This window comes from Acomys minous (genome assembly GCF_964271855.1).
Source record: "Acomys minous genome assembly, chromosome: 6".
Lineage (NCBI taxonomy): Eukaryota > Metazoa > Chordata > Mammalia > Rodentia > Muridae > Acomys > Acomys minous.
The window spans coordinates 31,992,999-32,009,141 of record NC_140487.1 but is presented as its reverse complement, the minus strand read 5'-3'; the positions used below and the strand labels follow the sequence as shown (position 1 = coordinate 32,009,141).

Sequence of the window (16,143 nt, the reverse complement as noted above, 5' to 3'; positions counted from 1 at the left end):
TAGGGACAAAGGCCTTGATGCAGAATGCTAGTCATGTCTTTGAGGAGAAGGAAGGCATAACCAAAGGGTGTTGAGTTGAGTGTATGAACAGTAATCTGAAAAGGCTAGTGGTGAAGGAGAATGGAAGTGCTAGGAAACTGATGCCAGGCTAGACTTTGCTTTATGGAATGAGATGCCAATTAGGGGATTTGAGCGGAGTTGTACCAACGATGAAAATCAAGTGAGATCTTTTCCTGTATTTAGAAGAGAAATAAGAGAAAGGAGAGAGCTGCACATTTAAGCAGTTGCAGGCTGTGGTGAGAGTTCTCCCTGGCCCTAGCATTTCTCAACAGAATAGAAGAAAATAAAATCACCTGAGAGAAAGTGCATAGGAAATTTATGGGTTTGAGAAGAAAAAGTAAGTCATCAAAAGACATGCATAAGCATCCTAAATTTGCTGTGCTGTTGAGATATCAAGGCCTTCACAAAGGTTGTCGAGGATTGGGCGAAATGTGGTACTGGGCAATTTGTAGGATCTAAAGCTGTGGTAGATAAAATGTACACGTTACTAATGACTTTGAAGTCAGTGATTGAAGACTGAAGATAAATGCATAGCCAAAATCTACATGCATCTATTAGGACAGAAAATTTAGGCTATCATTTTCGGAACTTGACGGGATGAAACAGACCGAAAGTTCGTTCAAGTTAAAACTTATTTCTTCAAAGTGAGACTCTTAAATTTTATACTCATTTAGAAAGTGCCTAGTATGTGCCACTGTGTTATGAAGATGGAAGTAGGAGATGATGAGCTCACTAGAGAAGAGGAGATTGAGAAATCGAGAGTCATTTTTCTTAGTATTACATGAGTATAGTTTAAGGACTTTGCCCATTTGCCAAGTGCCTGTAATTATTCCATGAATAAAAACATACAGAAATTGAGGCTAAGATTTTAGAAAGCATGAAAACAACTTGAGAGACTAACTCTAAGTCTGTAGAATACAATGATAAAAATTTACCTGCTGTTTTTCGTGTATTTTAAGATTTATTTTAGCAAACAGCTCTTGTTTTACTTTGCACATGTAAGTATGTCTTAGGTAGTGGCCACAGACTATGGATCTCTATGAATGTAGGAGAGTGAAAATGAGTCTATCTTGGAAAAAATCGGAGAGACTATTAGAATGAAGGAAGGATGGAGAGAAGGTGTGGATGGGCGATAAGAAATTTAAAAATGAGAACTACCAAGAAGAAAAAGAGATAATGAGTAGCAAGAACAAGCATTTTCCTATTCCAAGGATATGGGACACAGGGCTAAAGAAAAAGCAGGAAGCTTTGAAAAGATTTAAGGCAAGAGAGTGGAGTAGCTGAGCGGCACGTTAATCCCAGCACTTGGGAGGCAGAGGCAGACAGAATTCTGCGTTCCAGGACAGCCTGGTCTATAAAGTGAGTTCCAGGACAGCCACGGCTACAGAGAAAGCAAATCATGAAAAAGCAAAGAGAGAAGAAGGGTGAGGACTGGAGTACATGGTCACTGAGTTTGAAGAAAGTAGGAAATTAATCAATATATTGTTGAGTTTTGGGCCATTAGGTTCCAAAGTTCAGAAAAGGGGAGGGTTGCAGACATTAGTTATTTTATAACACATACTGTGACAAACAAAAGTACACTACTACTTTTAAGCTAAGTCATGACATAAATGAAAACTATTAAGCTAAATGAAATAAAATATTAACTCAGTAGAAGTCATACCCGTACATTTTTATGGGATTACATCAACTTGTATTACTGCTGTCACTAAGTAAACTTATCATTTAAAATATTATACTTCTAGCTACTCTCCTCCTTTTGCATTCTGGAAAATCAGACTCTGTAATTCATTTTTTTTTTATTGGAAGGAGTAATTTTTCTATTGAAATTTCCACTGAACATAGCTAAGTAAAATTAAGATGTTGTACTACTCTATTTAAAATTGGCTACCAAATATTAGGAAAAGATGCACTGAATTGAACAGTTCTTTATACAAGACATATATAGGTGTAGTTAAGTACCTGTAGTCTGTCCCATTGACAGGTGTCCATGTGTACGTTCGATTTCCTTTGTCAATGTATCGCTAGAAAGAAAGTTAAATATGGTCATTACAACTCCACATTTATGTGAATTTATAGAAAGAGTAAAAATGTAAAGTCCAACTGGAAATTCCATTGTCATTAAACATCTTTTTTTCACAAGTGAATGATACATTCTATTATATATTTTAAAAATGTTGTGTGTGCTTGTCAAGTAGGGAACAGAGTTAAGTACTCAGATGACAGTTTAGGGGTTTATAAACATAAAAGCCTAAGATTTTATAATAGAGTACTTTCTTTGAAACTCTGAATGATTTAAGTCAAAACAAAATTTAATTATGAAACAGGACTATAATATATCAGACAATGTCAACCCTACATCCAACAAAGGGCTAATATCTAAAATATATAAAGAGCTCAAGAAATTAAACAGCACCAAACCAAGTAATCCAATTAAAAAATAGAGAACAGAGCTAAACAGAGAATTATCAACAGAGGAATATCAAATAGCTGAGAAACATTTAAAGAAATGCTCAGTGTCTCTAGTCATTAGGTAAATGAAAATAAAATTGACTGAGATTCTATCTTACACCTGTCAGAATGGCTAATATCAAAACCTCAAATGATAGTACATGCTGGCAAGGATGTGGAGAAAAGGGAACTTGCCTCCATTGCTGGTGGGAGTGCAAACTTGTACAACCACTTTGAAAGTCAATCTGGTACTTTCTCTATAATTGGGAATACTGCTACCTCAAGAACCAGCCATATACTTGGGCATATACTTGAAAGATGCTCCACCATACAACAAGGACATTTGTTCAACCATATTCATAGCAGCTTTATTTGCAATAGCCAGAATCTGGAAACAACCTAGATGTGCCTCAACTGAAGAGTGGATAAAGAAACTGTGGTACGTTTACACAATAGAATACTACTCAGCTATTAAAAGCAAGGAAATCTTGAAATTTGCAGGCAAAGGCATAGAACTAGACACAATCATCCTAAGTAAGATAACCCAGACCCAGAAAGACATGCATGGTATATACTCACTTATAAGTGGATATTAGCCCAACATAGGTATCCTCTGAGAGACTCTACCCAGTGGGGATTGGGACAGATACTGGGACTCAAAACTGGTCTCTGGGTAGAGTGCTGAGAGTTGTAGGGAGGAATGGGGGGTTGGAAATTCTGGGAGGGCGCAGGAGCCCCACCAGGAAACCATCAAGCCTGTGGATCTGTACACAGGGAGGGCGGCACAAACTGATGCACCAGCCAAGGACAATGCATGCAGAGAATCTAGATCCCATGTTCAGAAGTAACTGATAGACTGATGATTCTCCACATGTGTGTGTGTGTGGGGGGGTGTGAAGGGGGACTGCTGCTGAACATCTGACATGCACTCTGGTGCCCACGATTTGGTCACTACCCCTTGGCAAGGAGGCCTAGCAGGCACACAGAGGACAAGGAGGCAGGCCATTCTGGTGAGAACTAATAGGCTATTGCCAGACAGTTGCAATAGGAGGGCCCCCCATCAAAGGTCTAGGGGAGGGGAATAGGCAGAAGAGGGATGGATGGTGGGAAGGGGAAGATAAGAGAGAGGGGATAACAATTGGGATGTAAAGTGAAAAAATTATAATAAATAACGTATACATTAAAAAATATTAGGCAGTGCTCAAATGTAAACCAAAGTGTTTAAGAATCATGGCTGAACTACCCAAGGTCTAGAGGGGCTTGTGGAGACTGAAGCACCAACCAAGGACCATGCATGGACTGGACCTAGGCATCCTACACAGATGTAGCCAATGGGCAGGCAGGATTCTGTTTCCTGCCTTTTGATCACTTCCCCTAGCAGGCTGCCTTGCCAGGCCACAGAGGAAAAGGTTGTGCTCAGTTTGATGTGATTTGATGTGCTGACGTAGGTTGGTGCAGGGCAGGCTCTCGTTTTCTGAGGAGTAGGGGATTGATAAATTTTAAGAAAGAATGATAGCTGATATGAAGAGGACAATACATTAGCACTTCTTCATCTAAGTACAGTAAACATCTCGCAATGCCTTTGTATGGAAATATCATTTTCTTATAAATAGATAGTTACTCTGTAATTGAAGGTTAGAAAAATACCTATATTTTCCAAGCAAGGTGCAGTGTTAAATAAATAATTCATGGATGCACAGTACATCCGAACTCATAGAACATTAGTAAGCACATACTCATTCTTTCTCTTGCTAGGTATTTAATCACACACATGTAGCTTTTAACTTCTTACTTACTCTGAACATTTGCCTTATTAAAGAATAACTGCATTCCTGATAGGGATGGCTATGGATAAAATCTCTACACATCAACCTGAGGCAGGTGTGGTGAGAAGTCCTCATTAATCCATGTGAAGGATGCTCTGTGGAAAATAGGGCACATGGCTTGAAAGAAAACGACCTGCCATCCAATGCTGATATGTGTGTGTTAGCATTCATCTCTCCTATCTCATAGGTGTGAAAAACGGTGCAAAGAGAAGTTATATGATTTCTTACAAGAAATAATGGACTTCACCAGATCTGACCTTTTTCCTGAGTTCTGGAACTTTGAGTTAAACTAGACTCAAGCACTGTAATTTAAAAGCTATTATGATACTTTCAAATTCTTGCCAAACTTTGCATAAAGTAAACACAGATCTAATTCTTTCGATGATATCATCTTATAGTCAGAATAATGTCCCACCAGCAATGGATGTGTGTTCCTCTTACTCTGTATTCTCTCCAGCATGAGCTGTCATGTGTGTTGCTGATCTTATCAACCTGGCAGGTGTAAGTTGAAATCACAAAATAGTTTTGATTTGCATTTCCTTGATGACATAGGATGCTAAACATTTCTTTAAGTGTTTCACGGCCATTTGAGTTTCTTCCTTTGAGGATTTTTCTGTTTAGTTCTGTACTCCATTCTTCGGTTGTGTTGGTTATTTTCTTGATATCAATTTTGAGTTCTATATATATTTTGGAAATTAAAAATGTTTTTCCATTCTGTAGGATACTGCTTTCTCCAAATGATGGCATCCTTAGCTGTGCAAAAGCCTTTCAGGTTCATGAGGTCCCCTTTATTAAATATTTTTATCTTAGTGCCTCTCCAAAATTATACATCCACTATGAAAATCAGTGCAGTACTTCCTCAATATCCAGTTATACCACCTTTGGAATATGTCCAAAGGATATTTCGTCCTAACACAGAGACATTTGTTCAACCATATTCATTGCTTCTCTATTTATGATTGCTAGAAATTAGAAACAGTCTAGATAGCCTTTAAGAGATGGATACAGAAAATGTGGTACATTTAAACAATGAAATATTATTCAGCCATTAAAAAAATAAAATCATGAAATTCACAGGTAAATGGATGAAAGTAGAAAAAAATCATTGTGAGTGAGGTAACCCAGAATCAGAATGACAAATGTAGTATGCATTCACTTATATGTGGATATTACCAGTTAAACCATTGAAAACCAAGCTGTAATCCATAGACCCACAGAGGTTAGGTATAGAGTAAAGGGCCAGGATGTACAGGTAAATCTGCCTAGGAAAGGGAAATAGATTAGACAGTTGTGGGTGGATGGAGGGAAGCTGGAACTGAAGGGGAGGCAAGGGAGGGAAATGGGAAGAGACAGATAACATTTAGGGTATTTGAGGAGGAGTATGGAAACCTAATACAGTGAAAGTTTCCTAAAATATATACATATATGAAGGTATTTGAAATAGAATTACCAAACAATGGGAAAGAAAAAGCCCTAACTGGACGTCTTTTGCCACTAAATGAAGTTTCCAGTTTTGGGAGTGAGTTATCTAACTGAACTGTTGGTCAAAGAAGCTATAGGAACCCCCAAATATCCCTGGGTGTTGCCAAGACTACAGGTTGCTTTCTACAACCTGACAGCAAGGTCCTGCTGCTGAACAGAACACCTATATAACTCAGTGAACATGGAGAACTTGAGCTGTTACCTACAGAGAGCCGCACCATTACTTGCCAGTGTCTTTAGTACAGAAAGGCACTCTGCAAGCACCAAAGGAAAAAACGTAAGCACCAATCCATCCACAAATCCCTTTATCTGCGATAGTGTCCAACTTCCAGGACATGCTAGTGCTATGTTGGCATGAAGCCATGAGAATAACCAACCAATATCTGATTTGACTGAAGGGCCACTAAATGAGACAGAACTGATACACAGCACTGCTTTGGAAGTCAAGAACCTGAGACTAGATAGCCCTGGGACCCAGGGTAAAAACCAAATCCTATTGTTCTACTAATAGACCGCAGCACTATAAAACTCCTAATGACAATCTGATATACTCATAGGTCAATGCTTTGCTCGGTCATCATCAGAGAAGTTTTCTCTCTCAGTAGATGGCAATATAAACAGAGACCTACAACCAGACAATATGCAGAAAGTGAAAGATCTCGGTACACTCAGCCCTAAACAGGATATCTTCATCAAATCCCTCTCACCAGTGCTCAGGGACGGCCATGAATGAAGAGACAGAAAGACCGGAAGAGCCGGAAGGGATGGAGGACATCAGTGAAATAAGGTAACAGAATAGATACACTAAGCAGCAGAGCAAGCTCGGGTCCTGCACTGGTCTGTACCAGATGGGGTTGCAGAACTAAAGAAAGACATGGACACATGCCCCATCCCTAACCCAGAAGCTATCTCCAGTTGATGCCCATTTGCAAATGAAAATTTTATTTTTTCCAAGGGAATCTCACTGGGGAAACAAATTACTCTTAAAGGTAGGCTGCATGCCCAGCAGTTGATGGCCAACAAAAAATAAAATAAAATGGCATCTTGGGAGGCTCCTTGTCTCATAGTGTCTTTTCAGAGCTGTTTAAAAAATTATATTATTTTTATTTTGCTATATATATTTAATATTCAATGTATACTATTATATATTGTATATATCATTTTATATTATATATTACAATAATGTAATTTATACAATATTACATAATGTATATAATGTATTGTGTTTATTGTACATTGTATGTAACCTACAATTGTATACTTAGTATATATAACATATAGTATTCAATATAAATATAAATACATAATATATAATATAATACATAATAATTATGATATGATAAACATAACAAATATAACATATTTGGTAGATACATATGTTTCTATTTTTATCCTACAGGTATTTGGGGTATAAATTATGGCTTATAGTTTAGTGTTTTGATGGGATTCCTTAGGGTGTGAACAAATCGCACTTGTACCTTCTCTTGGGCTCTTTTCCTTCTGTTTGTTTTGTCCCATTCCAATGTGTTAGTTTTCATTTTATTTTATAGTATCATATTTTATTTTAATATTAATTCCTTAGAAATCTGTTTGTTTTCTAGTGAGAGATAAAGAGGGTGGGTCTGGAAAGGAAGTGGAGATGGATTGGGAAGAATAGACGTGAGAAAAAATCATAATCAGGAAATACTATGTGAAAAAGAAAGATATTTTCAAAAAAGGGAAATAAAATAAGTAAAAATCAGAATAATGTACATGTTACAATTGTTTGTTTATAAATCTGACATTTAACATCAAAAAGTTATGTTCATCTAAAGTAAATAATAGGTTTTTTGAAGGATAAAAATAGATAAAAATAGAGTAGCAATATTTTAATAGTAGACTAGCAAATGTATCTGTCCTCAAAAGTGCATTTAGGAGAAAAATTTAAATTTCTAAGGCAGACAAATGTGGTTCATAGGTGCATACTGCTCAAAGATCACATGAACAGCAAATTGGAAAAGGAAAATTAGCAGTGTGACAATGAGTTGTAAGCTGTACAAAAATGTGAAGATCAATGTTCTTGGAACAACATGGAGGAGTGGCAGAACTCTTAACTACTTTACTTCCTTGCTTTGGGAGTAAGGGGTAAAGATCATGGCTAAAAGAGAAGCAACTAGATTTGATAGTTCAATAAAAATCAAAATTTAATACTTCCATTTCTATTCTGGTTTTAGGCTGTCATAATTATATCAAAGTAAGAAATGCTGTGTGATGTTGAAAATATTTAAGTTGTAAGTCCCTTTTAGGGGAAGAGCAGCCAAGAAATTAGGGGGAAAATACGTTTCTAAAACATAGAGGATTTTGAGTAAAGAACTAAAATTTGTATGTGATAGCTGCAATTTAACTTATAGGCAGAAAAGCATCTTAATCCTATGTATTTTGGACCATTCAAATATGCAGTTTCCTGTTTTATTTCACAAAAGACTAATAATGGATAGAGAGTAATCCCCCCCCACATACAAAAATATCTTACACTCAGACATGAAGCAATTTTAATTTATTATATATATATATATATATATATATATATATATATATATATATATATATCTGTGAAGAATGAGGGTAGCTGTGCTATCACATGACTTATTTTCATACTTAAATGTAGGAAAATTATAAAGGGTGTAGAGGACATAAATAGTAAAATAGGATAAAACACACATAACAATCTCTAGAAAATTTGTGTACACAAGTAATACAATGTAACATGCAATATTACCTTAAGTTAAATATGATCACATCCCTGGCCTAAAGAGATCTGTTTCTTATAACAATAAAACCATGTAAACATTATATGTAGTTTTAAGACATGATGTTTTAAAAGTTTTTATTTGTGTGTGTGAGAGAGTGTATGTACACACGTGTGTGCAGGTGTCTGCAGAGTTCAAAGAGGTTACCAAAGCTCTTAGAATTTGAGTTACAGACACCTCAGAGCCCGTCAACAAGGTGGATGGGATCTGAACTCCAGACTGCACAATTGAACATCAGTTCTCTGAAATTGATGAGACATCGCTCTAGTGAAAGAATATAATTTCTTAAAAGAATACAGCTTTTTAATATAAGAAAAAACCCTGCTCACTGGAGATATGCCTGTGTTATAAGTAAATGCTGAAAAGGATGTCAGATTACCAACATCATGATTCTTTTTTTTTGTAATAATTTTTAAAATAGTTTATTAATTTATTCATATTATATCTAATATAGTTTACTAATTTATTCATATTACATCTCAATGGTTATCCCATCCCTTGTATCCTCCCATTCCTCCCTCCCTCCTATTTTCCTCTTACTCCCTTCCCCTATGACTGTGACTGAGGGGGACCTCCTCCCCCTGTATATGCTCATAGGGTATCAAGTCTCTTCTCGCTAGCCTGCCCCATGGACAGGAGATTCTTCACAATTGTGTGGAGAGTGGGGTCTGACTTTTACACAAACTCTGGTGCCCCATATTTGACCATGTCCCCTGGATGGGGAGGCCTGATGGCACTCAGAGGAAGGATAGCAGGCTATCATTCTTTTTAAAATTTATTTTATTAATTTATTCAGATTACATCTCAATTGTTAGCCCCTGACTTTTATTACCCCTCCCTCCCTCCCTCCCTCCCTCTTTCACGCTTTTCCCCTCCGCTAGGTCTGTGACAGGAGGAGACCGTTTTTCCCCACCATAAGGCCACAGCCTATCAAGTCTCATCCTGGTAGCCTGCTTATCCTTTTTCTGAGTGCCACCAGGCCTCCCCACCAAGGGAAAGTGATCAAATATGGGCACAAGAGTTCATGTCAGAGTCAGTCCCTGCTCTCCTGCAACTGTGGACAATGTCCTGTCCATTGGCTAGATCTGAATAGTTCAATGTTTACTGTATGTATTGTCCTTGGTTGGTGCAGTAGTTTGAGCAGAACCCCTGGGTTCAGATCCACCCGTATGATATTTTTCTTGTGGATTTCTAGGACCCTCTGGATCCTTTTATTTCCTCATTTCCCATATTTCCCTCAATGCACACTTTCACTTAAGAACAAGCCTCAATTAATTCTTACCTCATCTTGAGATTTGACCAGAGTTCTGAATGTTTTTTCTCCACTTTCTCCATCTATCATTTTATTTCGAATCTAAGGGAAAATGAAGCAATTACTTTATTCAAGGAAACAAACTGACCTACTGAATATTATAAAACCATTCATTATCAAGATTTTTCCTTATAGCAATGAAATTGAATAAAAGTAGCAAAGTGGTTGCACTATTTATGAAGTTATTTGGGAATTTTCTAGTTGCCACATTATAATTATTTTACATTATTGCACAATAAGAAAAACGTGGTTAGTCACATTTTTATTGTTAATTAGTCAGTAAATTTTGAACCATAACAGTAATGGGTTCATTATGATCTTATGACATTTCAGTGAGAAGTAAAGTGTATGTATAGTCATAGAATTAACATGTATTGTGAAATATCGCCAAATCTTACCTCACCCAAATAACAAATTCTTGATGACAAGGTATTCAGAATTGTCCTTTATATTTTGGTATTGTTTTTTTAGTTTTTCAGACTAGGTCTCACTCTGCAGCCCTGGGCCTCACTTCATAAACCAGCTTGATTTCAAACTTGCAGGGTCCTTATGCCTCTGTCTCCAGAGTGCTGTACTACAGGACGCCTGGATCTGACTTGCCCCTTGTAATTTACCTTTTTTTGGCCACATGTAGCAGTTCTGAAGAATTACATAATAATAGGTAGAGAGTCATAAAGACACAGTAGGACTTCATATCATGTGGTATATTCTATAGTGGGAGTTTGCTGCCTTTAAAAACCCAGTTATGTTACATAAATATGCTTTTGGTTTAATCCCAGGTGTGAGGTATGGGGCTGTTTCAGACTGTCCACAGGCGCACACTGTTTGTCTTGCGTGGGCTCTGAGAGGGGCATGATCCTTGCCTGCTGCAGAGAGTTTAGTTCTGGGAACTGGGGGAATAAATGCTAGAGACGAGAAAGAGGGGTTCCAAAAAAGATTTTGGCGGCTGCTCTCACGTGATTCTCCTGTTTGTTCTTTTTGCAGTTTAATGAGAAGTTGGAGATATCTTGAAACGAAGATTGGACTTATCTCAAGGCACCCAAGGACCCTAACAGCAGGAAGTAGCATTGGAGAAATACGCTCCCTTTCCCCACTAATCTACTTTCTCTCCTACATGGTGTTGGAATTGGGAAGGATTGGAGTGAAGAAGCGAGGTACAGGCATAAGAAATTCAAGTAAAATCGATTTAAAAGATGCCAGCAGTAGTCTCCCTACAACTTCCCATCTCCCTAACAGTAAAGCCACGTCGAATTTATAAGGAAAATATTCCAGTCTACTGGAAACTCACACAGTTTCCTTTAACTTGCTTTTTATTTTTATATATTTCCAGAACATTACATTTGGGCTTTACCAAATATTAGTGAGTGAAAAACTTGTTGTAACAAGACAGAAACACAAGATGAATCTGATTTACTCAAAAATATTTTCAGTTGCAAAGTGAAAAGTAAGAAGTGATTTTAAAAAATAACATTTTACTATGTACAAGGTCTTTTGCTAAGCCCTTCTTCATGTACTGCTTTACTCCGTCACTATGTTGGGGGGACACAGTTTGAGATGATGAATGTGGTCATGATGGTGACTCAGTGGGATGAAAACTCCCGTCCTCAAGCTCATCAGCATCACTTTAACTCCAGGGTACCAAACCCTTAAAGAAATCAGCCAAAACATTAACCCACTCACTGTGCCACACTCTAGAGAAACTATGAACTTAGTCATTTCTATATTTTTCTATTAAATGCCTACTATTATTATTAGGAAAAATCCTGGCAGAGGAAGAGGCATGTGGCTTTGTTGAAATACAACAGAAACATGCTAAGTGTATGCAGACAAACATGGCAGCTGCTTTCCTCACATGGCTTTTCATGTGGTTGCCTGGCTGGAAGCCTTCCAACTTCTCTTTTAACTTCACAGCATATCTGTCTATGAATTTTATTGAAATCATTGTTATTTTTGTGCATATAAAACAGCTCTGCCTTTGGAATGAGCAAGGAAGTGAAAAAACTTTGGCCACATAAGGCCACATCTAAGGTGAAATTCCTATTCTTTGTCAGTATAAGGTATTGGAAGAAGACAGCCAGGTCACGCACCATTTTAATAACAAAGAACACACATTGTTGTGAGGACGGAGACAGACTGATGTAAACCACTGTTCAAACATTGTGTGGGATGGGAATGCAGGCTCAGGTTCTGTGCATGCCTTGCTTAGTTGTGATGCACACACTTACCTCTACTTTAATATCGTTCTCTAACTCTGCGTCAAGGAAATCCAGGGTGACTGGCTCCTGAGATTTTGGGTTCTACACAGAAGACAATAGTTAAGGGCAAGTGATGTTAGGGACCAATGCTGGGTACATAACAGCTTGAAGTGCATTCAGTGTGGATTAATTCTATAAGTGGCACTTACCTTCTTTCAGAGCATTGAGCTTTAGGACAATCCCCATCAGTTATCAATTGAAGATACCAAGTGACTAGAAATGGGACCCATGGGTTCACAGTACATGCTACTTCTTACTTTAACGTTGACTGCCTTTTCTTGTGGTGTGTAAGAAAGCTCACCGTGATACTATTCGCCTGCTAAATTTTACCTCATATGGTGTTATTTTAGTTTCTTAAACATTAAATGAGGCCATTAAACTATTAGGTAGAAAAAGTGTACTCATTTCCTTTTAATTCTTGTTACTCGTATAACATGTCATATTAGAGTTCCAGTATTTAGTACAAGTTATCAATTAAAAAATACTCTCCCTGTGTCATTCTTTTGTGAGGGAGTGGGAGATTCAGTCCAGGACCTCATGTTTGCTCAGCTAGCACTGTATCTCAGAGACCCTGTATAGACAACCAATGCCTGTGACAAATGCGGAACTATTCACTGTGTAAGAGCTCTGCATAATCAGAGTCCCTATAATATTGAAAGGAAGTACTAGGCTTTTCAAACCAACATACCATTGTTTGCATGGACAGCAAATACTCTTTTGAAATATAGATACATGATAAAAATAAAAGTCAATGTATAGAACTTCTGGTAAGCCCATGAAACTTGCAACATCTCTAACAAAAAGAACCAACAAATATTTCACAAACACTATTGCATAACCATTGAAATGAAGATATAAACCAATGCAAAACAAAGTCAAGACAACCAAATGATAAAATGAAAACAGAAATAGGAATGTTTCTCTTACATGCAATGGATAATGCATAGCATGACCAGCCCCAAACAGCATGCAGGGGGGAGCCGTTATCAGGAGGAATTGACAATATGCAGATCATGTCCCAATCCAACATATAAAGACAGAGAAGAAAAGGAAATCACAAAGGAAAACTGTCAATGCATCAATTGAATTTGTAAATGGCAACCTGGCAGAGCATTGTTTTAGAAAGATCCATCACTTTTAGATAAACTAGAAAATTAAACAATAAGGTACTCTTATAATTAGAAACCACCAACACAGGCTGAAGAAATCTATTTATTCTGATAGTGTCTAAAAGACCATCATCAGAATTAAATATCTACTATTTCTCATGAGCAGAGTATCAACTAGCTTAATTTCCATAGCTTAGTTTTCAAGGGCAGTATGTGATGATAACAAATTTTAAATTTGTAACAGTTCTGAGTCAGTACTACTATAGCACTATGAGTTCAATACTATTCCTCCAATTAAGAAGTTTTATGTGGTTGCTAGTTTGCCATTTAGGTTGTGCTTAGAATAAAAAAAATCATGAAGTTGCTTATTTTTAATTATTTAATAATATTTACATGCAGTATTTGGGGTTGTAGTAAAATTAAAAGTCACCAAAATGCACATGATAGCAAAAACTATAACTTAAGATATTACAGAAGTTACATGCAAGCAGAGAAACAAAATAGTTTCCTAACTGAAAAAGATATATATCACTGTAACCTCTTCTGGGAGGTGTTATAAAGGCTCCTAAGACTTTCCTGTGCAGCAACACGGACTCAGACTACCACGGAGTTCTGGCTCTGTGAGAGAACTAAAGCTTCTCCTAGTCCATATTGTCACACTTTTGACTGCTGGGAAGCTTAGCAACTTTTTGGAGCCTAAATTCAATGAGAACTTCTCAGAGTGGGGCATGGCATCAATATGTATATGCACTTTCTCAAGTGGAGTGCAGAGTGAACATCGGTTTGACTCCCTGCTTTTCAGGATATTGTGTACCGCCCGAAGGGACAATGCTGGTAACCAGTAGACCACAACCCAATCCTACTAATTCATACATATAACTTAACACGGTGCTGCCTCTACAGCAGAATACTACCACATGTCTTAAAGGAAGTGATAGGTTTATATAAGACGTGTCTGTCTGAATAAGTTATAGGAATATCCTTTTATGCTGAACTTCCTGTACCTGTACATACCTGTAACGAACACAGCAAAGGGGGCTTAGTATAGTTTTCCAAAGATCAAAGATTCACATTTTAAATCCCCAAATTTGAACACTGTTAATTAGTTAAAGGGAAGAACTCTCAACTTAATTTTTTTATATTTTTTTAGGATTTACTTATTTTTTTATTTGTGTGTATGTGTGTGTGTGTGTGTGTGTGTGTGTGTGTGTGTTTTGTCACATGTGTATCTGAGCACTATGTGAGTGCACTGTCTACAGAAACCAGAAAAGGTCATGGAATCCACTGGAACAGGAGTCACTGATGGCTGAGAGCCACCATGTTGGGCCTGGGAGTCACACTTGTGTTCCCTGGAAGAACACCCAGTGATCTTAGCCATTTTGTCATCTCTCCAGCACCCCAAATTCCACTTTTAGAAATGAAAAAAAAAACAATCCTGCTAAAAATTCTTCCTTATGGAAGTCACAGCATAGGAATCATGACTTTATTTACACTTAGAAATCGATTTCACAAGCACAATGTTAGGAAAACACGGCTATGATATTAATTTCACCAAATTTACTACCAATTTTCTTCAGGAGCTGCTTCATTCTGATTATTCTGATTAATGTTATTATTAGATTAAAAATCCCTTAGCCAGTTTTCAGCCAATGCACACCCTTTGCCATAATTAACACACTTTGCTCCAGCTCACTTAAGGAAGCTCATTTTTGCCTCATGCTCTGGAAGCTTGGTGTCAGGAAAGGCCTCTTCTACTGTAAGCTTTGAGGACAGAAGCTTGCTCTAACTCTGATTTAGTGAATTGGAAAGCGCTGCTGTCTACCTTCATTCACAGTTACCTGAACGTTGGGTCTCCTTTTTCTTAAATTAATTGTCGGTATACCTACACCAATAGGCTGAATCAACAGAGAAATAGTAATTCATTATCCTACATATCAACATAATAATTCTATCCTCTAGTCAATTATAGCCAGCTATTTCCTTGACAAGAAACAGAACAAATGATGTAGTCACAATTCAAAATATTTGTACCATAGAGTCCATGACAACAAAGCAAAACAAAACACCAAAGAAGCCCAAACTAATGGTAGTAAAAAAAATCATCTTTTTAAAAAAATTTAAGTAATTTATTCAGATTACATTTAAATTGTTATTCCCTCACTTGTATCTTCCCATTCCCCCCTCCCTCCCTCTTCCATCCTATTCTTCTCCCCTAGGTCTGTGACAGAAGCAGACCTCCTCCCCCACCATATGACCACAGCCTATCAGGTCTCATCCTGGTGTCCTGCTTACCCTTTCTCTGAGTGCTACCAGGCCTCCCCACCAAAGGGAAGTGGTCAAATAGGGGGCGCTAGAGTTCAAATATCATATATTAAAGTAACTTTATTGTTTTATCTTTGATTTTCCTCAAGAATCTAACAATTGGAGAGTGGAAGAGATAGTTTATCCTAAATAAGTTTTCTTGGCTGAAATAAAAAGATTTAAAAAACTGTTGAAATGTGTGCATAACACAAGTAAATAGGATATAAATATTGGAAATGGCCATGCAAATTTTGTTGTAGCAATCCTGTCTTGGCAATGGGGCTTGTAAAAGAAGTTTGGGCCTCTTTGGGTTATGGTGGCAACAGCTTACAAGGGGATTAGTACTTAAATAAGTGAAGCCAGAGAGACACCTTGCCCTGCTTAGCCCTTCTACAATGTGATGTTATGGGAAGAGTTGTCTGCTGATGAACACACATTGATCCCACACGTGTCTTACCCCAATTTAAGAAGTGTAAAATAAGTGTTATTTTTTAGAAGCTACCAGTCAAAGCTTCAATGTTTTTTTTTTTTTACCATAGCAATCTGAATGAACTGTAA

The 16,143-nt window shown here is 37.3% G+C and overlaps 1 protein-coding gene across 6 annotated transcripts in view; it reads right to left on the bottom strand.

Moving 5' to 3' along the window:
• CACNA2D1 (calcium voltage-gated channel auxiliary subunit alpha2delta 1) overlaps window positions 1-16,143 on the bottom strand; it is a 423,580-nt gene that overhangs the window by 40,869 nt on the left and 366,568 nt on the right. For 2 of the 6 annotated variants that reach the window (XM_084784398.1, XM_084784399.1), the window contains exons 19-22: window positions 15,123-15,179; window positions 12,146-12,217; window positions 9,891-9,962; window positions 2,023-2,084 (exon numbers count right to left, since the gene is read on the bottom strand). In XM_084784398.1, coding sequence (XP_084640524.1) covers window positions 2,023-2,084; window positions 9,891-9,962; window positions 12,146-12,217; window positions 15,123-15,179 — 263 coding nt within the window. The remainder of the gene's footprint in view (window positions 1-2,022; window positions 2,085-9,890; window positions 9,963-12,145; window positions 12,218-15,122; window positions 15,180-16,143) is intronic. The other 4 variants (XM_084784400.1, XM_084784402.1, XM_084784401.1 and 1 more) reach the window with 2 other exon arrangements.